Source organism: Mastacembelus armatus, chromosome 7 (assembly GCF_900324485.2).
Source record: "Mastacembelus armatus chromosome 7, fMasArm1.2, whole genome shotgun sequence".
In the NCBI taxonomy this organism is placed as follows: domain Eukaryota; kingdom Metazoa; phylum Chordata; class Actinopteri; order Synbranchiformes; family Mastacembelidae; genus Mastacembelus; species Mastacembelus armatus.
The window spans coordinates 5,168,919-5,196,184 of NC_046639.1; the positions used below are offsets into that span (position 1 = coordinate 5,168,919).

Here is a 27,266-nt window from a genome sequence, read left to right on the forward strand (position 1 = left end):
ATATAATTTTGATGATGGTTGTGTGTACCAATATGCTGGCCAACATGTGTTTTAGGCCTCAGTGAGATGCTACAAATGTTGCTTGTGCTTTCTTTAGTAATTCGGTTTATTGTATCAGAGTAATTGACTTTAAGCTTCAAACATTAAGGTGGCATTAAATAAATACAATGCCCTGGTGAGATCCCACATATTTCTTCAACAACAACCCTTCAAAACCATTTTCTGTGTCTTTGTTGTATCAGCTTGCTTGCAGTTGTGTTACTTTATTGTTCAAACGTTGCTTAGATGCTGCAACTGTTAGTTCAGTCAGACTCCCCACCTTTTAGAATTGTTGGCAGGCATGCTGTGTGTTTGTGGAGAGGTTGCGGTCTTTCTTTCACAGCATGAAGGCCTGTTCAGAGTGTGTGGCTGCCGCAGTCTTAAGAGAGGAGGTCCATGCCCCTGACCCGACCCTGAATATTTTCTAATGTGCTGCTTTACCAAAGGTCCCCTTTTACCCTCAGTGGCTTTGACAAGCTGCTTCCGTAGTAATGTCTCTTAATTTCTGAGTAATTGCCATCTCTAAGTGATGAGCGACAATCTGTCACCCAAACTGAAAAAAATTTAATTTGTGGAAGACCACAGGTTGTAAGGGGTCCTTTTCTTCTTCTCTACAAAGCCTGAGACCCCTGCTGTTCCTTTGGCCCAGGAGAGATTTGTGTCGAGTGTGAGGCCCTAACCTGAGGAGACAGAGTGCAACGAGTCATGTGCTTTTCTCGGGATGAGTGTTTTTGCTGGGCAGGAGGGGGGAACATGGGGGAAGTAGGGGGCTGCAAGGTCAGAAGAAAGATGGGGGGGGGCACCCGCTGCAGGTGAGGGGGATTAGCTGCAGCTAGAGGCCCAAAGAAACTAAATACAGATCTGTCAACCTAATCCTCACAAATAGAAAACAGAGCTGCCCTTGCTTCACAAGCCACATAGTTCAGCACATCCACCTCCTGCTCCTCCACCCCCCTGACTTTCTACCTCAGGCTGTCCACGTCCTCTGTTTCTCATCAGCATTTGGCCTGGGCCGGTCTGGCCAGGCTGCCCCTTTTCTAATGGCTCCTCAGACCAACATCCCCTAAAGAGGAGCTGACTGATCAGCCAGGGTCCTCTCTGATTGACAGGCCAACACAGTATTATAGAGTGATGAGAGCAAGAGTCAAAGACCCAAGGCCTCTCATTGCACAGACAAGAATCTAAATGGGACCTTTGCCTAGAGCTGCATAGACCTTTATCAGGCCCTCACACTTCAGTAATGGATGATGATGATAAGTATGTGGCTAAGATGATAAGTATGTGATCAGCTCAGTGTCAAGCCTGGACTCCGTGCCGATGACACAAGTGACAGAGTGCCTGAGTGATAACATCCGCCAATGGATAAGCCCTACTAAGTCAGGCATTATGGGAAGCTTAACTAAAACGGTATCACTGACTGTCAGTGACACCCGCTCTAAGTGATTGGTCTGGCTGGAGTGCTGAGAGCTATGAATCAGATCCAAGCTCCACTGGTGTTCCTGAGTGCCATATCTGGCTGCAGAGAGACATACAAGTGACAAGACATACTAGCCACAGGTTATGGTAGGTACTGACTGATAGCAGCATTTCAAATAAGACAAAATTGTGTCCTTTACCCAGAAATATGTGCATGTCTTGCTGTCATGAAGTTAATTTGGTATAGTAATGCCAAACTGATAATGTAAAACTCAAGAATGGAATAGGATTGGGTTGCAGTTGTGAGTTCCAGCTTGTATTTGGTTCCAATTTGGTAAAATATTTGTTAAAGCTCAGACGTCTTATTGAATATTTTATCTTTCTTTTTAAACAGCATTGAGCAATGAACAAATAGTAATTTGAGCATCAGCCGCTTAAACATTCTTAAAAAATAATCGAACTGTAAAAAATGCAAACCATAATTCCATACTGGGTCCAAATTTATTAAAAAGCCATCAAACGAAAACCTAAATGAGACATAAAAAGCAAACTATTTTGAAGCTGTTTCTGTTTCATATATCAACCTCTTTTTTTCTGCGTGTCTCACAGCTGTGTCTCATATGTTCATGAGGCCCCTGGAAGTGTGAGACACCAGAAGGGGAACATTTGCAATAGTTCAGCTCCACCTGGTAAAGCTGTTTTAACAGGCCGCTGGTTCGTGCAGGACACACACCAAAATCACTGACAAGGGCGGACAGAACCAGCAGACAGAGAAGGAGGGGGGAGAGGAAAAAATGTGCCTCCACCCACTCCTGTCCTTGCACCCGACCCCACACTGCTTCATTTGAGGGTCAGTTTACCCTGAAAAAAGTTTTACTGTATTGTCTGTGGGTCCGCCTGGTCAGACCCCCTCCACTGAACTTCATCCGTCTCCACGCATCCACAGGTCTTCAAAAGACTGCCGCCTGCTGATCTCTGAGGCAACACATGAAATAAATATTAATCTGACCTCTGACCACATCCTTTGAGCTCCTAAATAGAGATAACCCGGCAGATGGAAAACACACCAACTCATACCACAGATAAAAAGAGAAGAGAGAACAATATTATGAGGGGATGAAAAGTGTTTTCTGGTGTTGTGGGGGTGTTAAGAGTTTCCAGAGAAACACTGCTTTCTGTGTGGCCTTCTTCTGAGGTAAATATCATGCTCCAAGCGGTTGGAGTGTCAAAGGTAATTGTGTGCTTGTGCAGATACTCATAGATTATAGTGGGAAGATTGTATGTGTGTACATTTAAAATACTGTATGCCAAAGCTTGAATTTGAGCTAAATGAAATCCTGTCTAAACATAAGCCGTTGATAATAAAATATTGTGTAAAACTGCTGTGAGAGCTTTGAAAACATTACTAGTATAAGCTTTGTGTCGTAGTCAACTGTCCATCTCTTGACATACATGCACAAGTATTTTCTCATACTTCAGTGACCAGGTGGGCTGTGTCACATGTTTTATTTTGGCCTTTTACTTCAGTCATAAATGTAATTGTACAGGTTTTGGCAGTGGTTATCACAGGTTGTCTAAATGAGCTAGTAGTTATGTGTATCTTAATATTGAGTTCAGTCTGACATACTTGTTAGAAATTGTAGCTATTCTTTTCACAGTTGTTTTCTAAGTGGGCATCATCCAGAGAAGGTTCAAACACTGTTTGTTCTGCTTTTCTGCTTTAGTTCTCCTTGTCAAAGGCCTCTCAGTGCAGCTCACCCAGCCTGGCCTCAGCCTGTGCCCACTGTTTACTGTGACTGTCACCAGGCTCATAGTGGCCCAAACAAAGGGGGGTCTGTTTCTATTGTCGTGCCCAGGATTGTCAGCCCCTCTCTGGGCACAAACTGAGCCACAGGCTGGGGGTTGTTGTAGGAACACCCAGGAGTTTGACCTCACCAACCTCACAGCAAGAGTAAGCGAGCAATAGCATGACTTTAAGACAATGAGAGAGAGGAAAAAGAACGTAAGTGAAAGAAAGAGAGGAAGATGTATAGTTTTAACTAAAACCAAGATGCTTTCAAGTCCCCTGTCGGAAACTGCTATAATGTAAACACCTGCAGCCATTAGTTGATTCTATCTGAGGCACCGGATAGAAATGTTTATATGTAACAGGCTACTACTGAGAGGACATTTAAAAGCAAATAGAGGATTTGATATACAGAATTAGTAGTGGCAGACGATACAAGCTTTCAGGTCTTAAAACGTGAAATTGTCATTGGAAAAAGAGGAATGGAACGCCTTTGAAGACAAGAACAACCACATTAAATGGGCAGGAAGGTAAGCTAAGACTAGAAGAGCCCAAGACATGCTCTGCCTCCTTTCCTCCCTTCTTCTGTTTGCAATCATAGTTTAAGCTGTCTGGCAGCCTCTCTTGCTGTGCCATTGAAGTCTAACATTATTGTCATAAAATTAACCTGGCAAGCTGCAGCCCCCAAACATCTTAACTACAGAGCCTTTAAATCTCCACTCTCTGGGCAGAGGAAAGGTTTTAGGAGGTCTGTCTCTACTGTAGATAAAGCAATCATTCCTGGTGCAAGGGCCATCTGAAATCCCTCTGTCTGCGTCAGTGCGAGCAGAACGCAGAGGGTCAGAGGCGTTCCATTAAAGTGTGGTGTTTAAGAGGTGCCGGGGCCAGGGGGGCAGATGGAGGGATGAAGCAGCTGCCAAACATCTGCACCCTTCTTTATCACCGCCTGTGCTGTCTGTGCACCACTGCCTTTGTCACAAACTTCCTGCTTCAGCAATGAGGCTGGAAAACTCAAATATCTTCAGAATATCTTCAGCTGTGTGATGGCCTGTGATAGAAAAAACAACTGACTTTTAAGTCTCACAGCCACGTGACCCAAGGTATTCACAGTGCACCTGCAGATAAATAACCCTTACAGTGGCAACTTTGCAACTGCATGTTGCAACCTCTCCCACAGTACTGAAGTATTCACACACACAGGCAAATAATTCCCCTCTGATAGGAAGTCTGTTATTTTCCCTAAGCACACACCAACACTGAAAGGCCTATTGTCACTGTGCACATCTGTCATTACTGAATTCACACAAGCACTACAAATTGTGGGAAAGGAATGACAAAATGTGCTTTATCATAAACTGAAGCATCATGATACAAATCCCATTCTAATCCGTTTTGTATTTGCACATGTAGCTTCAGCCCTGATAACAAAGACCAAGCTAGCTCTCTCTCCATTAGACAACCACAACACTCTCTCTCTCTCTCTCTCTCTCTCCCTACTTTCTGCTCCTCCCAGCAGAAACGGGTGAAACGCGTCTGCTCGCAACCTCTACTCTGCAGTTGCAGACTGCATTACAGTTGGTAGCTGTAGGCCACAGATTGTGGATGAGGACAGAGCCACGCAAACACAATTGGCTTGCGCAGTAAACTAATCAATAAAAGGGCTTTAAGTTGAGTTGATGTTTCAGTTGGGAGCACTTCCCTCAACATGAGGGTCCATAACTGATTTGGGATATTGAACCCAGGCTGCCTGTTGCTAAAAGTTCAATATCCATATTCCAGAGTCTCGGCAAAGAGCACTGGGCGCAATTACGCACGGCGGGTACCATGGCACCGATTTTGGATAAACGTACTCCCGCTTTTGTGTTGGTTTGGAGCTACTGCATCCTGGCGGATACTGCGTTCACAAACTTTACTTTGGATAACGAGTTTCACTCTAGTTTCATTCACCGTCGGCTGAAGAGCCAGGAGCGCAGAGAAATGCAGCGCGAAATACTGTCGATCTTGGGGCTTCCACACCGGCCGCGACCCCACCTCCATGGAAAGCACAACGCTGCCCCGATGTTTATGTTGGACTTGTACAACGCCATGTCCACAGAGGGGGACGAGGACAGATACTCCTACCCTTACAAGCCAGTATTCACTACCCAGGGACCTCCAATAGCCAGCCTGCAAGACAACAACTTCTTGAACGATGCAGACATGGTCATGAGCTTTGTCAATCTAGGTAGGCTCCTTACTATTTGCCCATTAGTGAAACCAAAACCTGTTGAAAAATATTTACATACTTAAAATCATACAAAACTTTAATAAAGGGTGAAACCCCCCTGGAGGATAACAGATGTGTTACAATGATGGAACCAACATAGGGCCACTGAAATTATTTTGTACTAGATATGAGTCCAGTTCTTCATCTCAGTTCTTTTATTTTAGAAAGATCAGTATTGGGTACAAGTCACATTTTTTTTAGCCTCAAACACACATGAAGTCCCTCTAGAACAAAACTGAAGAACATAATTTTTTGTGGGCACATATTTCACACATTTGTGGTTTGAAGTTTCTGTAGCTATCTTCAAGTGATCACCTATATGTTACAATTGAGAGCAAGGATTTCAATAACAGGGAATTTACTTTTGGACTTTGGGGGCCATCTTGAGCATTTTCACTCACTACTGAAATTAGAATCATTTTAATGATATTTTGTCTTGTTTCATCTAAAGTAGTAGCACATGTATTTCTGATGTTACATCTACATGCACATGCAGAAGAGCAGCACAATAGAAAAATGTTTTTAACACAACCAGCTGCAGTTATCCACCTGATACCAGGAGTGTCACATTCCAGTGTCTCTCTGTTAAACAGCAGTGCAACCAGCTAATTTTCAGGTGCTTGAGCTGTGGATGATGGACCAGTCGGCAGCTAATATGTCACCCATGTGTTATCTAGAGAATGAGTAAGTCAACAACAGAATGGGTTCAAAGTGCACTGGGTCCTCCCTTCACTCTAATCTGGAGACATCAGTATAGACACCCAGACTACAAAGAATGGCAGTCAAAGATCTGAACTTAGTTTAGTCAGTTTCAATCATTATGCCATAGGATGCACGTAACTGTGATAGTATGGTTTTAGTATGGTTTCAGTTTTTATTTGTCAAATGTTGTTTTGTTTTTGGCCCATTGTGCTTATCTGAATAGTATGCATATTGAAAACAAACAGTCCTGGATAATTTTATTGATGTCAGCAACGGTCGGTGGTTAAGTGTAAATAATCAAAACATTAGCAGGTGATGTCAGATTTATTGGTAGATAAACACACAAGTTCAATTTGCTTAACAAATTATTCAACCGCAAATTATTTAGACACTAATGTTCTGGGCAAGTAGCTGTGTTTTATTTTATCTTTACCACAATTTGGCATTAGTCAGGCAATATAAATGATGAATGAATGAATAATGAAATTCTTAGCAGGCATACAGTTAAATGTTTGCAAGCCAAGAGAATTTAAGTGAAGTTCTGCAAAGAATTGGAGGTTTACATTCGATCCTGGAAAGATCATTGTTGGAGCGTCTTGGCAAGAGAGAGGGAGGTGACACTGGTTCCTCCACTGCACTGTGTAATTACTGTGGGAGCTGCTGCATTGTGACTATTTTTGACAGGCTGTGACACAGATGGATTTCACCACAGAGACTCGCAAAGTCAAGGGCCTTGCAAATTCAAGGAACAAGGCTGCAATAAGCTCACTAGAAAAGAGGGAGATTTTTAGAGACATGAGTTGGGTCTTGATACTTTTTTTTTGCAGGGATGATACTCAAATCAGATAGAAATTCTAAACAAAGATGGGTCACATCAGCTGCAGAGAACATTTTTATTTAATATATTAGAGAACCATGAAAAGAAACTCACGCTGCCTTGTTGAAGTCTTGTGGCCTAATGTAATTACTAACAGTGTTTGTCCGTGTCTTCGTCATGGCACATGTTCAGATATGTTCTATACATGTATCCTATATGTCATTCATTTGGATAGAACATTGATCTTTGTCATTGTATTGTGTGCGCTATCTGCCACGTGTTGCATTCATGTTTGGGTTCAGTGTTAGGTTTCTCCCTGAGCCTCATGTGATACCATCAAATATGTGTCCAAGCCACTTGATTTAAAACAGCAGATAATATGCTGTTTCATTACCCTTCACATGAGAGGGAGAGGACACAAAGAAGTAAGTGATGGCAATCAAATGGATTTCCTTTCTGAATTCCTTCCTTTCCACATTTGCTCATTGTGGGTTTGTTTTCTTATTTAGTTTGTCTGAGAGTAAAATGAGTGTGGCTTTTATGTAAAAACTGTTCCCCAAAACTCTGTCTCCATAAATACTGTGCCAAGGTACATTAGTCAGACTTGTACACTGGTGACTGCTTCGTGAGACATCTGTTTTCATGCACTGGTTTGTATTTTTATTTAAGGCCAAAAACTATAATGAGAATGTATCTGATTTTACTATGGGCACATCACACAGTGATGAAAAATTTGCTTTAACCTGTGTCTTAATATAAAAAAGCTTGTCTAGCTTGTCACCTTCTTTTTAGATTTCTTCTCAGGGGACTTTACACACTTTTTTGTCAGCTTGTGTGAGAGCTGCAGATTCTAACGTAGCCAGCCAGGGTGGGTGTGGACTTTGGGACAGACCCCGGGCCAGGGACATCCTCTTACTGAGTCACTTCAGTTTAAAAGCCCAGCTGCATAAATGGCTTACAGCATACATACAGAATGTACACTGCTACACGCAGCACAGGTCATCCAGGCACTGGGTGTGTGCCTGACATGCTATGATAACATGCCAGTAACTGAACACAACACACATTCCCTGTCTCTCAAGGTGGCAACAGAAAATAATTGTCTGTCTGTCTGTCTGTCTGTCTGTCTGTCTGTCTGTCTGTCTGTCTGTCTGTCTGTCTGTCTGTCTGTCTGTCTGTCTGTCTGTCTGTCTGTCTGTCTGTCTACATACATACATACATACATACATACATACATACATACATACATACATACATACATACATACATACATCATGTTTGTAATCATTATTTCATGCCACTCAGCCACCATGACTTAAGGCATTTCCTACTTAACAAACCACAGGACTATTATCATCTACTCTAGCATGCTATAGTTCAGTTCAGTTCATGTTTAACTTGAGACACACCGATCCTAAGCAGCCACCCCCAGCTCCCACACAAACACTCATAATGCCCAACCTTATATGCCCATTAATGCCTCCCTGATCACAGGAAATGTCTGTGACTTAAATGTCTGCTATTTGTTTCCTGGATGACTGAAACAGTGGCAACATCATCACCTGTGTTTGTGTATGTGGGGGAGGGGCGTGTCATAGTCTGTTACTGTAAAATGTTATCATTAAATATGTTAGTCACGGCTTCTTTAATTTTATTGTTTCATTCCCTGTGTGGACTAACGTAACTTTTTGTGAATGTCAGAAAAGAGACAAGCCTATATTCCAAGTATGAATGTATGTGCGTGTCTGTGTGTACTTTAGGACTAAGTAATAAAAAAAAAAATCATGATATGGTTTTAGCATTTTATTGTTCTAAGTTAAATGAGACAGATGTTCTTTATAAGCCAGTTGGTTCCTTCTTTAAATACAAGTTCTTGGGAATTTTCCTAAAGCATCTGGACATCATTGTTATTAGCAAATGTACTTGAGTAAAAATGGCATTTTTCAGGGACTGTTTTTAGCTTGATAATGTGTTAAAATTAAAAGGTCATGTATCATGTAAAAAAAATCTCTTAGTATGTTATGAAATGGGTTTTATATTTGTGTGTAGATGTTGATGTCCTTTGTAGCTATAGCTGAAAATGGTGCTTGTTCATTCTGTAAGTTTTTTTTCGGTAAATACACTCTAAGTGATGTCTTTGCATTTGTCACGGTGATGCTGTAAGTCAGCCTCTATGTCTGCACACTCAGAGGGGTGCTGTTGTAAAGCATCCACTGAACTACTATCAAACCGTTGAAAACATGCGCTACCAGAGTGTATGTAATTGCTCAATGTTCTGCTCCTGTTAATGAGCACCACATGTGATACATTTCACTAACCAGAGTTGAAAAGCAGTAAATAAACAAAGCACCATGACTTTGTTTCACTCACTTTGTAATATGCAACATTTGGGTAGTTGTTCTCTCACCCAAACCAAGTTGTGATGTTCACATGGGGAATAGTTTGCATTATCTTGTGTGTCATGTTAAAGTGCTGCCTATATTTAACCAGGTAGTTGAGGCTGTGATCAGTGAAAGGAGACGTATCATACAGAGTTGGCGTGCTGAGTGAGTCACTGCACTAGCAGGTAATTATCCCCTGTGTTACCTTAGTGACCTGACAGGGCACCACCTGGCCCTTCAGCATTCGTGGCTCTTTGTCTGGTCCCACAGGGGCTGCCACACGTTTGCCTGCCAGCTTTCTCTGTTTTATAGAACTTGTTAATAGGAAAGTAATGGAGAGCAGAGAGGAGAAGAAATGTCTAACTGGTGAATTAGTTTGGATTTACTAGAGGCTTTGGCTTGCAGACAGCATTGTGTCACCGGCTCATACACTCATGGCTGCATGCTCGGAAGCAGTTGTGTCACACTGCAGTCATGCTGCAGGCACACAGCTCTGGTTTTATAGCTGAATGTGGTCTACACATGTAATTTTAAGTGAATGGCTCCAATAATGCTCTTTTAAAAAAAACATAATTATCATACTTGTCTCTGTTCATTCTCTCCCCACCCTTCTCTCTGTTGCTCCTTGCATTCCTCTCCACAGTGGACCGCCTGTGGTGCTGAGGTTAATACAGATGTTTCCCTCTGTCTGCAGGCCAATGCAGCTGTGCAGGGAAACTTTATCTTTTCAGAGTCCAACAAGTTCCCGCATATCGTCCTCTACCATGATGTCTGGCCATGTCTCCAATCCATCCCACACGCAGGACCATCTGATACCAAATTTCCCTTCCTTCCCTCCTGAACCAACAGTATTGATTATCAATGCTGGCCTCCTGGTTTTGATTAGTTAGTTGTGATATGGTCCCAGTAGTGTTGTGGGGTGTTTAGTCTCCAACATCCTGCATTGGCCCTCATCTCCAGAGGTTTAAATCTCCCATGTTCCCAGACATAAAACATTTCAACACTTTCTCAAGTTCTTTTGTGTGTTTTTCCACTCCCCACCTCTCTCGCATACACACACACATACACACACACACACACGCACGCACATACACACTTTCTGTGATCCCAAACACAGTGTTGTCTGTCTCTACCTAATTTCTCAGTCCTCATCTCTTTCATAAACACACACGTACACTATTTGTGTCACCACTGAGCTCATGTAGTTTGATGGATTTGTCTGTATTAGTTTCTCCATCTCACACCAAAAGCTGGTTTGCCAAATGTATTTGAGGAAGATTTTTACATGAGGACCAGAAAACAAAAACACAAGTATGTGCTGAAGGCCAGTCTTTCCTCTGTGAATGCAGCCTGTCCTTGACACAGTTAAGTATGCCTTTCTCCCTCACGTAGATTTATGTAATCACTTCTGTATACACTGGCAGTGGACTAAAAGCATATGCATGTGCATGCATGTTTGCATGTGTGGAGAGAAACACACATAAACATTTTTGCCCAAAAGGAATGCTTCTGGAGCTAATTAGTGCTATGCAGTGCATGTTTTATTGCCTTCTGCTTGACAGCGAGTATGCAGAAGCACAGGAATGTAACAGTTGGTACAGATAGCCCTGCCTTCCTGTCAGGTAATATCTCTTAATGCTCTCTGTGATTTGATAGATTACTTTGATTACGTAAGTCTTGTGTGTAAATAAATACCACAATTGAAAAAATCTTAGAAGCTTTGGGCAGCACACCAAGCAAGATCCCAGAAAATCATGTTTTTTTCCATTAGTGTCTCAGATTCACCTGTTGAACCTAGGAGTCCAGAATGACATCTGGATGTGCATAGCAGAGCCTCTGTGCTCTTGGCCAGGCTACGGCACTTGCTGGGAGAGATGATGAAACACTCTGCGGGTGGGACTTGACAATGTGGCGAGTGGTCAAAAGGCCCAGATGTACTAAGCAGCAGGCGTTCTAGCTCTGTTTCAGTGATGGACGGAGCCTGTTCATTGCCAGGAATGTTGGGCTCATTTTAGTTTCACTAATCAGTTCCCTCTCCGGCTCTGACTTTTTCTTTTAATCTTGCAGAAAATGCAGTTGTAGATGCATATAGGTGGAGGGTTAACCAATACATTAAAGTGAACTGTGAGATTATATAAAGTGCAGTGGATGACAGAATGAATGTTATTTCCACCTATCTAGGCTCTTCTCTTTTTTCTGGGTTGCTTGTATACAGTCTTGCCTTATCAGTGACCAACAGCACGTAAGACTCCCCTGCACTTCCATGACAGTGGGTACCAAGTAGTGAAGCTGAGAGAACAAATGTGGGCCAGAGCACAGCCAGAGATCCTAAAATCTACAGCTCTGCTGCTGCAAAAACAAATACAGTACTCTTTGCTTGATACTGGGGCACTGAAAGCGTGAACAAAAGAGGAAGAATGAGATGACAGGACTGGAAAAGAGAATGCAAAGGGATGTCATGCATTTCTTTAAACTGTGTTTCTCTATTTGTCCTTGTGGGAACATCATGTGCTTTAGATCCTTCCTGTTAAAGCCGTTATGTGTGTTATGTGTGAGCCACCAAACATACCCAGTCACCATCTGCACTGTGTGATGTGTGTTGTTGTCCTAGTGGAAGACCATAACACTGACCAGATTCCACAGCAGGCTCCAGCAGCCAAGTTTTCTAATTTGTAAAAGCTAAACAACAACCATACACAAGTGTTTTTATGATAAGTAATGAAATATTGCGTCTGTGGTGCATGGAGTACAAACTGCATCTGGCAGGTTTCTGTTTGTTTAGGCAAGCATGCAGCTGTGTTTCCTCCACAGCTATTTTGTTTATTTTGAAAAGGAATGGGCTGTAATTAAACAAAGCTTTTAAAATCAGGGTGCCAATGTGCCCATCATGTGTGCACGAGATGACACTCAGGGTTTCAGGAGGTCCATATAAAAAGTTGTATGTATACCCCAGGATATCTGTGTGTCTCCTTGTGCCAGTGTGGCATTGTGTGAATTTTGCCTGTGGTCTATAATAAGAGGCAGCTTGGCTGGTTGAGAAGGGTGTGGCCCATGTGGCTGCAAAATTAAAGAACATAAAAACCAGGGGACAAGGGGAAGAGTAATTGGGGGAAACTGAATGGCTGTGGTTCCATGTCTATGAGTAGTTCAGTGCTGCAGCTTAGAAGAAGTGCATGTGATTCCAGTGGCACTAGCACAGATCTCTCCACACCCCTTCATCCTGTCTTTCAACACATTATACCACAGAACAATGGTCGCTGAAGATTAAATATGTGGTTTCTTTGTTGTCACCATTACCTTTCACTAATTTTCAGTCTCTCTGAGGCAACATCATGAAATTTCCAAGATGACTCAGTTTGTTATGCAGGACTGTCAGTGACTGTAGTGAGAGCTCTTTAGATTCACAAGTTGGTTTGCAGTGGTTCACCAAATGACAAAAAATATAAAGATTTACAAATTTAAAATTCTGTGCTTTCTTATTTAACGCTAATGTTAACAAAGAAATTAAACAAAAGAGTTCATATGATCTCAGAGTACAGAAAAAGATGTCTCTCCATAATGTTGGGAGCACAGTAAATAAAATTTGCCCTGATTCAAAAGGGGCCTCTTGTCCTGGAGATAAAAATTCCTTTCATTTTTATAGAGAACCACTCATATTTGGAGCTCTTCTGTTGCTTGGCACTGTCTCAGTTTAATCATCAATACTTAATATGTAACGCGTTAGAAATATTATAGTTCTTTGATTTAAAAAGAAGTATTGCACAGGCTTGTGCACATATACATTTTAGGAGATAACATAACTACAACTCCCAAGATGAATTTTATGAAATAGCCAGTCAGCAACAGGTGGAAGCTAAAGATTGCACAGATTTGATTTTTGTCTTTCTTTGTCAGTTAATTTTGCCTGAATTCAGTAGCTATGCTTGTAGTTATGTTTTTGTTAATAACAAAAGAGAGTGAGAAAATGTGTATTTTTGTTAGCTGTATGAACAGACCCTACAGCACAGCTGCTCTGTTAAATGTAGTGATGCGCCGAAGAGAGGTTTTACAGTCATTCCTATGAGTTCCAGACTGCGAACATACCCAGTATAAATCTTTGGCTCATGATGCCCAGTAAAGCGTGAGGTGGAACCCAGCACTGTGGTTTATGGGTACAGAGGCTGATTGCTGCAATAAGACAGAGAGAAGTCAGCAATGCTGCTGTCAGTATAAGTCCTCTTCAGGCTAGAGAAAAAGTTTGGTTTGACCACAAGTCTTAAATGTGAAGACTTGTCTTCCTGTGGTTACTGCTCCTATTTGCAAACTGGCTCAATGGGACGTGTACATGATCGTGCACACACACACGCTGTGGTGAGTTAATGGTCGTTAAGTGTGAGTAAGTTATAGCCTGAAACTCCTCTGACCCTTTCCCAGGAAGCCAGTGCTGTCAGGCCCTACAGTAATATAAATACATCACACAGGAATGATGTCATCAGTAGTTGCCAGTAGGCAGGATGTTTCCTAACGTGGTAATCGCCCTACTGTGGGTAGTCACCCAGTACTCAAGAGATCAAACCCACTTTACTCTTCATAGGATAAACATCTTGAGCAATCTGCCCCTTCCTTGCACTCAGTTTTTCATCCCCTTTCCTTTTAGCTAACGGAAACTATGACTGACTTGTTCCCAGTCCTGTACTTAAAACACTGGAATAAGAGCAACATAGAGAAAGAAAGAGACAGATCATTATGGAGCATCAGTCAATTCTGTGAAGCTCTATTTAGTGTTATACTGTCCTTCATGGACCTCCAGATCCCCTTATGAAATGTTCAGACAATGATATGCTGCTTTGCTGGTTTCTGGTTTGTGGTATCAGGTGTGTTGTTAGAATTAATGGGCCCTACAGGGATGCAGAGTGAGGTGGGGATAACAGCGGCACAGTTAACTCAAGGGAACTGAAGGAGGGGGGCTAAGCTTAAGCCATTAGTTTAGAGAAGTCAGAGTGGTGCCGGGGGTGAGATTCCCCCAATCCCTGCAGAGCAGCGGAAGTGTGCGAGGCAGGACTGAGGGGTGTGAGGGTGCCAAACAGACACTTGGGCTAATGTGAGTCGTCAGATCCGTCCACTGCTGCTCCGGACTCTGAGGTGTTAGAGAAGTGTCTTAGCTTGACAGGAGAAGGCGAGAGGAGGAGTAGATAGTGGGAAAAGGAAAAGAATAGCTAAATATGCAAGTAGAGAAAAAACAAGTTAAAGGAAAATGCTGTTAATATTGTATATTTGAGTTGCGTTTGACAAATTTCCAAACAAAATGACAAAGTCTAAGTACTTTCTTATTTCCCCAGCTTATCTGTCACTGTCAGTCTCAAAGCCATTTGCTGAAGATCAGATCAGAAATAGATGATGATTCATATTTTAGGCCCAGGGTTGGTGCTCAGTGTAGTAAACAGGTGACCATAACTATAGATATGGTGTGCTTGTCAGAATTTATTCCTTCAGGAATGTAAATGTGGCACTGACTCCAAATTAACTACAATGCCCATGTTCAATGTAGTGAAGGACCATGTCACCCAATGGAACAGTATGGCTTTTTTGATTTTCGTGACCCTATAGCACAGAGGAATAAGCTAGATCAGGCTGTGGCTACACAGACAATAACCTTTTGTCATTTGATGTGTTATTGAGCCTCAAAAACTCTTAATTATTTTCTGAAAACTTTTAGCAGCCATGACTCTCTAGTGGAGAGTATGTCTTATGAGCAAGCACTACCCAACCTTGAAAGTTGCTAACACAGGGTTCATCTGGTAGGCTTCTGGTTGCCAGGTGTACAGTAGATTTGGAGGCTGGAGAAGTCATTATCATCCCGACATCTCTGATGTGTGCTGCTATGCATGTGTGTGGCATACACCAGTCAAAAGATGTGGGATAACTGTCAGTTTTGTAGTCTGTATGAAAAGGAAATCAGAGATCACACCAAATGATAAAAGCAGCTCACTGTGCATGTGTTTGTGTACCCGTGTGTTGTCTCGTCGCATGTGTGTGTTTTTGCATCTCTAATTATGGATTACAGAAACCCATAATGATTGTGTTACTGTGCCGTGACGCAGAAGACTGTTCACTTCACAGGCAATACGCTGTGATAGTTGTGTGCGCACTGGGGTGTGTGTGTGTCTGTCTGTGTCAGGAGCAACAACCGATCTGGATGCTGGGTATTCAGAATGAAAGGCTCTTATATGGCCTGAGAGGGTGTGTTCGCCATGTTTGTGGTGTGTGTATTTGTGACACAGGTGGGGCAATGGCTACTCACTTCCTCCCAGAGGAAGTCATAAATGCACCCGCTTGGCTTTAAATGTCCCTCTTCCCCTCATCAAATGACTGGCTTACTGTTATAATAGCCTGTAAAAGAGAGAAAGGAAAGAAAAAGAGAGACAACAACAGAGGCTACACTATCTCATTTTCCTTCTAGCTGTACACATAAAGTTCATGCATTGAGGAGTGGAAATGGAAAGTGATTTGAGAGAAATAGTTAATGTGGGAGTTTCACAGAAGCATCCAGCTGTTCTCACAAGCAAAGATAAAGCGCTTTTACAGTGAAGGGGTGGGTGGCTGCTCTGGAGGTTAAAGAACAGGTCTGGCTTTCTCCCCAGAGGGATTGCACCTGCAAAGGGTCCCTGGTGTGGATGAATGAGCAGGACGTGGAGCAGGGAGGTGTGAAGGAGAAATAAAAATGTGCGAGAGGGTGCCAAAAACATGAGTGTATGACAAACATTCAAAAAATTGTATAGATAATCTAATTGGTTATTTAAGTGCTCCACTCCTGTGTTGCATTGTATCCAAATGATACAGGATCACAAGATAAAAATATTTATTTTTCTGGTTTGTTTTTCTTGTTCTTTCACTTCTTTAGGTGTCTGTGAATTAAGTAATCTGAGAGAAAAAAGCTTTCAGATTGGTGAAGAGACTGGAAATAAGTGGTGTTGATTGGAGGATAGAATATTTTGGAAGAAGGTCTACAGTGACCACAGTGAGTCCACATAACCTTTAAGTCCATTGTTTTCTCAGGAACAGTCAACAGCTCTTCAAACCATTACAACATGAGCCCTTAGTAGATGGAAAAGTAAGCCTAAAGCTAGACCTGCTAATGACCAACAGACAGCAGAGCTGTCCCTTATTGAAGAGTAATTAGATCCTTTCTTTTACTGCTGCTCTGGCCAATCATCTCACACTGCTCCCTTTGTATAATGTTCTTAAGCAACTGGGTTTAATAGAAATATAAACGAAAGGGGATGTAGGGAGAGAGGCCAACAAAAAAGGGCTAAGGAAGACAAAGAGTCAGGTGTGTGGTGAAAGAAATAATGCCACACTAGTTGTGCGGTGAAACATGCATTTACATCATTGGTATGGTGTCATCAGAAATTCCTATGAAGTATAATATTTGCATGTGTGTGCAAATGTACTTGTCCATTTCTGTGCATAGACATATGTGTGTACAGTGATAGGGATAGGGATAGGGACAGTGGCAGAGATCCTGGCACTTGAAATTTTCCTTTCAATTAACCCATTGAATGTATACATAGTGGAAAACAAATCATTAGAAAAAAGTGATTAAAAACCCACCACAACTTCCCAAAGCCCAGGATGACATCTTTAATTTGGCTGTTTTGTCTGATCAATAGACCAAAACACATATAATTAATTTGAAATGTTATAGTGATTTGAAAACTACAGGAGATTTAGATTTTTGTTTAACTTAATAACTTGAAACTGTTTTGAATTTGAATTGAAACTGTCAATGAATTTTGTGTGTGTCTTTATGTATCTGTTTGGATATGCATAGATTTGTGTATGTGTGTGGCGCCTCTCTTACAGTCCATAAAAAGGTAGGTGGAGGGAGAGCCAAGAGATGATGAGAGATAAAGGCCTGACCCCTGGGATGTCCTGTGGTAGGGTTGGAAAGCTTGGATGTGGGGATGAGAGAGGAAGTAATGGGGATGGGGTACACAAAACATGGAGCCCCAGCTCATGAAAACCAGATGAAGGGCAGACTGGATGACTCTCTCGGGCTATGAGGGGAAGAGATGGAGAAAAAATGGGTTCATAAAGCTGTCAGAGTGTGCCTGCATCTCTCTATCATGGTTCAGTGTGTACCAGATGCATTTGTCCAAGTGCTAGTCCCAATGAATGTTTCAATCATAAACCACCCTGTGTACTGCAAATAGATGTTTCGTCTGGGACTGACCCAGAATCTGATGAGCTTTGTCAAAGTAGCTCATGTGAATAGAAGCAACTTGCTCTGCATACTGCAGACACAATATATCTGATGATACAAACCATTTTCATTTTAATGCTTTATTTTTTGCAGTTGAGCACGATAAGGAATTCCTAACAGTGCGACGACATCATCGAGAGTTCAGATTTGACCTATCGCGGATCCCTGAGGGTGAGGCGGTCACTGCTGCTGAATTTCGTATATATAAAGACTTCATCCACGAACGGTTCGATAATGAGACTTTCCGCATCAGTATCTACCAAGTGTTGGAGGAGCACTCTGATAGGTGAGCATGGATTTATGGTATGTGTTAGTAGAAAGCCTGTATGTTGCAAAGTCATGACTGTCATGAATGTCTAATTAGCTGATTGATTGATTAGACAGTCAACATATACTGTAATTAACCATTTTTAGCTCTGTTAGTGGAATCTCATTTGGTCAGTCCACTGCTTTGGTCCAAACTAATGGCAGTGCAGACTGATTGACATGAGGTTAAAATTTTGGTTTTTTGTGTTATGTGATGGATTGCTGTGGAATATGGTACAAACGTTCATGTCTCACTTAGGATAAATTTGAATAACTGTAGTAAATCCTTAAACCGGGGGGTAGCTAACCCTGTCCCTTGAGAGCTACTGTCCTGCTTGTTTTTCAACTATCCCTGCGATACCCACTGCTGACTGCCTGGATCAGGCGTGTTCAGTCAGTCTGAAGCTGGAAGTGCAGGGATAGTTGGAAAACAGGCAGGGCAGTGGCTCTCAAGGACCAGGATTGGCTACCCCTGCCCTATACCTTACATTTAATACCATCATCAGGTCAGCTTTTTTAATTTGGCCGACACTTTAGCTCATGACCCCTCCTAGTGGTTTCTGTTGTCCACAGGGAACAACACAGCCATTTATTCCTTTGCCAGAGACAGGCCTGGCTACATGAATGAACCAGAGCTCTGACACACTATCTGCCCAGTCACAAAATAGGTCAGGGTACATGAATGGCCACATAAGGAACAAGGGATTTTAGTCTTCAACAGTGAAAGAGAAGTAAAGACAAGAGACAAATTCAGTATTGGACAATACGACTGACTTGGATATCCACTTTTTCACTTGCTAGTTGTCACAGTTTTTTTTTCTTCTTCCACAGCTGCATTTTTTTCTTTCTCTCTCTCTCTCTCCCTTTGGCTTTCTGGCTTTGCAACAGAATTCCAGCCAGTGATGGACTGTGTGTAGTGTATGAAAGGACTGGCCGTTTATAAAGCCATTATTGTCAATTAAGAAAATGAAGTGTTCCCCTGGGCCTCACCATCTGGAGCCCTCTCTCCTCACCTCCCTCCCTCACTCTCTTGCTCCATCTCTTACTCTGTTTCACTCCGTCACACTCATCTGGCTCACTCTCTCCACTCCATTATTTTGTGCTTCATTCATTTAGCTTTACACCTTGTCACGTGGTTTCAACTTATCTTTTCTAATTGTGCATTCAATCCTTTTTGACCTAAGTTCATCTCATTACTGCGATCTTATCTTCTTCAGGGAGTCAGATCTGTTTCTGCTAGACTCACGGGTGATCTGGGCAGCAGAGGAGGGCTGGTTGGTGTTTGACGTGACAGCCACTAGTAACCACTGGGTCCTCAACCCTGGCAGGAACCTGGGCCTCCAACTGGCCCTTGAGAACACAAAGGGTAAGTGTTACTCAGATCACTGTATTTTCAGGTATGTGGAGATGACACAGGTGGCCATTTTTGCTCGTGTGATTTGTTTTGTGGTAATGTCAAGAGGTTTTAAGCTTCACAAACATAATTTAATGCAGTGTTGTTGCAAAACTGTGTTTTATCTGGCACAGATGTACCTAGTGATAAATGGTGACTAACCATTAAGTATGAATCAAGTAGCTAATTTAGGTAAATTGGTTACCACTAGTTGAAGGTTTAAATGTGCTCTGAGTAAAAAAGACTGGTAACGCTTCCTTTTACAGTCCCCTAATTACTAAGAATTTACTTGGAAAACAAAGGGAAACTTACAGTATGTAAGTATTGTGTGTAACAAGTAGGTAAATACAGTGTAACTAGAGATGAAATACTAAGAAAAACCTCAGTTGATACCCATCAAGTGCCTTTCAGTTGTAACTGGATTGTGTTGGTAATAACTCAGATATATTTATTCTAAGTAAAGCACAACTATTTACTAGGTAAGTGAGCTGAAACTGGACTGTAAAAGAAAGTCTCATCTGTTTCCCAGAAACAGATTATAGTAGTTACACATCACATACTGTAAGTTTCGCATTATCTACCAAGTAAATTCTTAGTAATTAGGGGACTGTAAAGACTATATAGTTCAAGTTACAAAAGTTGCAAAATAAAATGTAGAAAGTAACACTAAATTACCTGATAACTTTGTGATGAGCATAAGCCAACATCCTGGCATTTATCTTAAAGAGCAAAGAATCAGATGATTTATTCTTTGCATGTACACCTCAAAGATAAATCAAACCCTGCTCCTCATCATTCATCATCAGTCATTCATCACTGGCTTCATCTGTCATACCCTCAGCATCATTAGCAGGCATGCAGAAAATCCACTGCATTATCATGAGGATAACATCTCAGATGGAGTTTGTCATCACTTGGATCACGCTTGGCTGTTAGTCAGTGGGGAACTTTATCAAATCATGTGGAATACAAGAGCGTGTTTGAGAATATTATCTCTCACAGGATGGCAGGATGTTACATGTTAGGTCAGGAAAACAGGCAGTGTATTGCTTTCATGTTGCAGGCAGGTTGTGCTAGGGAGGCTGCACCATAAGTGTGTGTTTGTGTGTTGGGTCGGGTACAGTATGAAGGGCTACAGCTGAGCATGTGCAGACAGGTGCACAGGATGTCCCGTCGCCAGCGGCAACCAAAAGCCTTGATTTACCACCAAACAGTGATCAGACAGACATTCTTCTGTGTGAGACCAAGATAGGCGCTGCTGGAGCGCACATGGAGAAACACACCCACACAAACACAAGTAGAGAGACTGATATTCAGTGTATGTTTGTTCTTGGCATTTAATCTATTTTGTAAAACAGAATATAGCACTATGATTAAAGAGATTTCCCGTTCCTTGCTCTATTATACCATCCTGGTCATAATACCACCCAGTCTTTTAACTGGATCACCATTATGTTTGCTTTTCAGCTAATGCAGGAACTGCAAGCTGGATACCCAGAGCAATGTCTTCTAGCAGCTAATACTAGTTTGAAGCATCAGTATGAGATGAGTCAGAACAATATTCACATGTTGATTAACAGTGTGCCCCCTTGCCTGACTTTCACCTTCTCTAGTTAGAAGAGCGAGGTATTGGGAATATGTCTAGACTGATGCCAGGCTGTTAAATGAATCTCGGTCTTTGACAGCACCTCTCCACGTTAAGATATGTTGCAGAGTATATTCCGACCAAAAATATTTTTAAACATGTACATACTGTAGCTTCAGCTCCAGGTTTGTTTCACTTGATAATGCCTGTTGTACTGTTCTCTCTGTCGCCCTCTACAGGGGAGAGTGTCAATCCTCGTATGGCGGGGCTGATTGGTCGCACTGGGCCTCAGAACAAACAGCCCTTCATGGTGGCCTTCTTCAAAGCCACCGAGGTCCACCTGCGAAGCATTCGCTCAGCATCAGGGGGGGCCAAACAGCGTAATCCCAATCGCTCCAAAGGGGCAAAGAGCCAAGAATCACTCAGAGTGGCCAATGTTGCAGGTAAACACTGAAAATGGTACATGTTATTTCTACAGTTAGTGCTGATTTATATGTTGTTGTATTGGGCTGATCCCTCTTTTAATCTGGCTTTTGTTGGCTGTGTGAAGAATTCATGGAATGGACACATGACTGGTACTTGTGGATCCATTTGAGAAAATTCTTTACATGGCCAAAATACATGTGCCAACACATACAATATATATATTTGCTGAGAGGAAAGCACACACACATGCCCAAATACATGACATCCAGAACTAACAAATGTATACCACTGAAAATAAGGAGATTCCTGCACAACAAACATGCAATGCATACTCTCAACCTTTGTTTTGGAGGTGTGAGACATGGTTTTTTGTGAGGTGCTGAAACATTAGACTGTAATTCCTGAGCTTCAAGTATCCTTCTGCTGTCTTTGTTTATTTACACAAGCATTACAGAGTAGTTAGGGCCAAGTTCCCTGCATGGAGGTAAGGCAGTGCAGACTTTTATAGCAGAACACATCTGCAGGGTGCTGTGGGGCAAACAGGGCCACAACATATGGTCCAAATGGGCCTGTTTGAAACTTTGGATACGAGTGGTCTTTAACTGGATGATGAGAACCAGTCGCTCTTGATCATTTCCAATGTGAGCTGCTCTCAGGAACTAATGTATCACAGAGCCCCAGAGGTCACCCCAAGAAGAGAGGTAGAGATGCTATCAGATAGAAAACAGACTGATCTTTTTTAACACATGGATGGGGTAAAAAGAAAAAGAAATGTTGAAATGAGTAAGTAGAGAGGAGAGAGGATAAATGAAAGACTTGTTATGAAAAATGTGGTAGGCCAACTCTTTGTACACATGTGTTTTATCCAGTGGAAACGTAATGCCCGGCAGAATGACCTCTAAGCAAGGGTGGCCCATTCACTTGAAACAATTACCAAACTGCTGCTGTATCTGGAGGTGATTTCCTGCAACCATTGTCTAAATGTTCATATTTTGTATGAGTATGCTGGCTGTTTTAGGTCTGTTTTTTATCATTGCTGCCTAATTGGGGTCTGACTGCAGTAAATACTTAGACTTGTAGCTGAATGGGATAATAACACATGTACTGATGTGTAATTTCTCTTTTTCTCTTTCTATTCTCTTACTCAGAAAACAGCAGTACTGAACAGAAGCAGGCATGTAAAAAGCACGAGCTTTACGTCAGTTTCAGAGACTTGGGGTGGCAGGTACGGAAAGCATTCCTCTCCCAGGTAGCCAAAATTTTTTGGCTCAAAAGAAGCGTGAATCAGACACTCAGTTGCTTTTGTTATCCCATAATCCTGGCAGAAGACACATCAGAATGAGCCTATAAACACTTAATCTTCACTGGGGGACAGGTCCATTATGCTTTGACAGTTTCAGCATTTATTAGCTACAGTCTCTAAACTGTAACCTCTTCCTGTCCAGCTGACTGTTCAGATCAGGAAAACTTTGAATTTATAAATATATAAGTAATTGAACATCTCATAAATACGGTTACAGTACCACTACCTCTGATAATCTGCTTCTACATTTGAGAGCCTGTTTCCAGCTTCTCAAATGTCACTATTGTTAGATGTACAGTGCATTAAATCTGCAAATTTTCTGGGCAGTAAATTGAATATCTTTGAGGTTTTGGACAGGCAAATGTTATATTTTATTTTGAGTTCTCTGAAATAATTATAATAATGGACAAATAATGAATGTTTAATAAAAATATTCTTTAATTGTAGATTTACATTTAGAAATGTAGACTTGGATTAACAGCTGACAAAATACAATAATGATGTTCTCCAAAAAGAATCAAAGATAAAACAATAAAAAGATGAAAAGGTGCAAATACAACAATATATATCATTATTATCAGGTCCTTATTAACTAAGTATGATTAGTGCATTATTAGAAAGTGCATTAAAAAGACATACAATTGCTAATTGTTTTGTCAGGCTCCCATTTAGCAGATAAATGCATGAATAGAGTTGATATAGAAGAACCCCTGACCTTCTTGTGTCCCTGCCCCTTCAAAAAAACAATATTGCCCACATCAGGTGCTGATGTGCAGCTTAAGTTGGCCCAAGCCTATAAATTTGGCAAAGACTCACTGTGAATGTACTGACCCTTAGCACCACAGAATCCATTTGTAGTGGCTACTTGGGCTCTCTTCCCCCAGGTCTATCAACTCCAACTCTACCTTAATTTCTCTTTTCAGCACACTATGCCATAAATTCCTCTCTTGTCTTGCTCCTCACTGTCAGGACTGGATCATCGCTCCAGAAGGATATGCAGCATACTATTGTGAGGGAGAGTGCGCCTTCCCACTGAACTCCTATATGAATGCCACAAACCATGCCATTGTGCAAACTCTTGTGAGTAACTATGAAAGCAGGGAACAAAAAAACCCAGTGGTCATGTTAAAGAGTCTAATCATCTCATTTATCAAGACAATGTAGCTGCTGTTAAAACTACTGTATTTAATTATCCAAAAGATTGTATTTTAGCATCTTTAATGATTTCTGTGAAAAATTCTGCAAGGGTATTATTTTCATATGCATTCATTTCATTTCATTACTAGCTTATGATAATGATGATGATATCCCGTCCTCTTTCCAGGTTCATTTCATTAATCCAGAGACAGTTCCTAAGCCTTGCTGTGCCCCCACGCAGCTCCATGCCATCTCAGTGCTCTACTTTGATGATAGCTCCAATGTCATCCTTAAGAAATACCGCAACATGGTGGTCAGAGCCTGTGGCTGCCACTAAACAGGCAGCATCTTCACACAGACATGCACATATTCATGATTAGAGAGGGCTTCTCTGTGCTGTCATTTGAAATGATGAGAAATATAAGAAAATAAAGTGTGTGCACATGGATTTTATGACCATTCTGAGGGTTCAAAACAGATTCCCGTGTGGAAAAAGCTCCTGTCTGATTTTCAAGGTTGTCCTGATGTAAATATGTTGTTGTGTGGGTGAAAAGGAATTCCAATCAGTTTTAGATTCCTCGCCACACGTACACACACACATGCAACAAACACGAACACATACACATTGTGCTTTCTACTGTGTATACAAAACATTTAAAGCAGTTATTGTACTGTACATGAATTCATACTCAACAATCTTTTATCTCAATAATTATTATTGTAGCTCATTCTTTTACCGTAGATATTATTATATATATTTTTATGACTGAGAGACCCAGATGGAATTTCAGAATTTCTTCTATGTACAAAACTGTGTAAATAATTTCTCAAGCAAAGAAAGAAGTGTATTTATTTCCTGGAATGTCACTTGGGTTTGTGTTTTCTCCTGTATGTAATGCTGCCTGTTCTCTTACACAGGATAGTACACACAAACTCTGAGATGAAAACAACGTTGACAGAAAACTACTTTGACATGAGCCTTGAGTTCAAACTCTATGCACTTCTCTCTGCCTCGTGTTCATCTGCACTACACACTGATGGTGGAGGGCAATTTATGACAAGTTGGATCTGTGGAAATGTCTACATACATCATCGATCAAAGATGTTACATGAAACTGACACACATTTTTATAATAACAATCAAGTGAACTGTCAAAGAGAGAAGGGAGTGGCTTTGTACAAAGCATTTTGTTCTGTGTGCAAGACATTATCAGGTATATTGGTCTGCTGTAATACAATCTGTCATATTTAAAAAGGTCTATTTATTGAGAGCTGGCTAAGCTGTTCTGTGGTGTGCTTCAATGTCTCAGCAATGTTTTACTGCTGAACAGATACAATAATAAACTGGGAGACAATCAACAAAGCCTCCCTGAGGTGTGTTGTTGAACGTGGATTAAAATCAGAATTGACTTTTCACGTTGAAGGAGAACGCACACTGGTGTTGTACTTTCTTACACATTTCCACACAAATATTTGCTCATGGGATTTTAGGTACATCCTTTACCTCCTGACCTTAGATCTCTCACAAGTGTTTCCACATTCAAAAACACAGTGAACTCTTCTATTTTATTCTTAGTACTGTATATATGTGTCTTTGCATGTCTGAGTGTGTGGTTTCTGTCTATGGCTAGGTGACAGTATACATTTTATTGTAAAGCAGTTACTTTATGTGTAGTGAAATGTGCTATATAAATAAAATACCTTGCATAAAATTGGACAATTACATACAGGAAGAACTACATACTGCACATAGATTGAAGGAAAATATTAGAAACTTGTGTGGGTAGTTTGTATTTCTTGTCCACTATAAAGCCAGTTATTTTTGACAGTGTAGTTAAAGGATTCACAAACACTTCTGTGTTTTGCTTTATTAGGACTTTCTATTTGTCAGAGGTGAGGTATGTATTTCTGGTCACTTGGTATAGTTATTATCAAAGGCCAAACCCTCAAGGGTTGGTACCTGCAAATTGCTATGAGGCAGGCCTTTGACACACTTTCATATCAGGCGCAAAGTAGTATGTGGGGCTCCAACATGAAGGGTGCTCTCAGAAAGGCTTGAATTTAAAGTGTTTTTTGTATTCTATGAAGGCTGTTTAACAAATACAATAAGATAGGAAGGTTGATTGATTCAGTCTATATACACAGGGGCCAAGACTTTTGTGTTGCACCACTATATCCAGCACAAGAACAAATCCTTGTAAAGAAACTCTTGCCAAGACCAGCAACACAATGTGATTTTAGTTGCACAGATTAAATTAAAATGTAGATTTCCTGAAGAAAATGTATTGTGAATGTCGGCACTGCAGGGTTAATTAATGAGCTGTACAATATAGAAGTGAAAGCAGATTTCTAGCTGTAAGTATATGGGAATAAAAGTTTGTGGAAAACTAAAGGATATAGAGGTTTGTAACTGGCCACGTTGTGTCCACACTAATAACATGTTACAACACACTGAGCACTTCCCCACGAATTATCTCTGTACCAAGAAAGATTTGTTGAGCATGTGTATTATGTGAGAAATTATAGAATAGACATAACTAGTCACTGAAATATTAATATCTAAGTAATAGTACCAGATATAACCAAGCTGCTCTCATGCCCTATATATGAAAACATGTTTCTGTATTGATTTGTAGTCATTAATATACTTTTTGTACTGTGGCGCCACCTAATGGTGAAACTGAATGAAACAGCGCAAACTCATTCAGCAGCCCATTCTGTAGCCTACACTATAAACACCTTCTTGTCAAATTAACAGTAACTTAGTGGCACCAATTATCCAGTAGTTGCTGTATGTCATACAACGGGAACATTACTGTAAAACAAACCAGGGTAATTTTAGACTTAATATACAATTAAATATAGTGGTTGAAGTGGAGCCAATATATCTATATAGCCCACTATGGATAATTTTAAGCTGATTGAGGCGGTAGCAGTATGGAATGATTCCAGTCAGAGAATCAGGCTTTATTTTTCAACACACACTATATAGCTGTACAGGTCAGAGGGGTGTGGCGCCAATGTAACATTGAGTCTCACTATTGGGTGACCTGCTCATCTTCCTAACACAGCCGCCCCCAAATGCCAGCCCTGACATTTGTATTAAAGGCTAGCAAAAGTGTCCTCTTCAGCAATCCTGGGGAGCAGTATTAGCCGAGTACCAGGACAAACATAGTTTTTGTCATTAACCTTTATGGCTGCAGTCCAAATATGTCCATCTGGTCCTCTAAAGGTCTCCACTACAGTGCACACAGACCAGAGGGCCCATTGAAGCTGTGGGTCCATAAGAACAACTTCACCTGCATCGAGTTCTTTAGAGTCAGTCCTCCATTTTTTACATTCCTGGAGACCTAGGAGATAATGTCAAATGAACTCCACCCAAAAGTTATCCACCAAAATCTGACGACATCTCCATCTCCTCCTTCCCAGTAGATTGTGCGAAACGTAGAACACCTGAGATAGTGAAG

At 41.3% G+C, this 27,266-nt stretch overlaps 1 protein-coding gene across 1 annotated transcript; it reads left to right on the forward strand.

Moving 5' to 3' along the window:
- Nucleotides 1-4,809: 4,809 nt before the first annotated feature.
- On the forward strand, nt 4,810-25,973 carry bmp7b (bone morphogenetic protein 7b). The gene is made up of 7 exons (XM_026333490.1): nt 4,810-5,465; nt 17,743-17,935; nt 19,173-19,321; nt 21,173-21,376; nt 22,508-22,584; nt 23,632-23,742; nt 23,987-25,973. The coding sequence occupies exons 1-7, from the start codon at nt 5,066-5,068 to the stop codon at nt 24,134-24,136; spliced, it is 1,284 nt and encodes a 427-aa protein (XP_026189275.1). The 5' UTR covers nt 4,810-5,065; the 3' UTR covers nt 24,137-25,973.
- The last annotated feature ends 1,293 nt before the right edge of the window (nt 25,974-27,266 follow it).

What these genes read in the sequence shown, in the direction of transcription:
- bmp7b (XM_026333490.1), top strand. Translation starts at nt 5,066, where the DNA reads ATGGCACCGATTTTGGATAAACGTACTCCCGCTTTTGTGTTGGTTTGG. An exon ending in CATGAGCTTTGTCAATCTAG is followed by an intron (nt 5,466 to 17,742) that starts GTAGGCTCCTTA and finishes TATTTTTTGCAG; the next exon opens with TTGAGCACGATAAGGAATTC. An exon ending in GGCCCTTGAGAACACAAAGG is followed by an intron (nt 19,322 to 21,172) that starts GTAAGTGTTACT and finishes CGCCCTCTACAG; the next exon opens with GGGAGAGTGTCAATCCTCGT.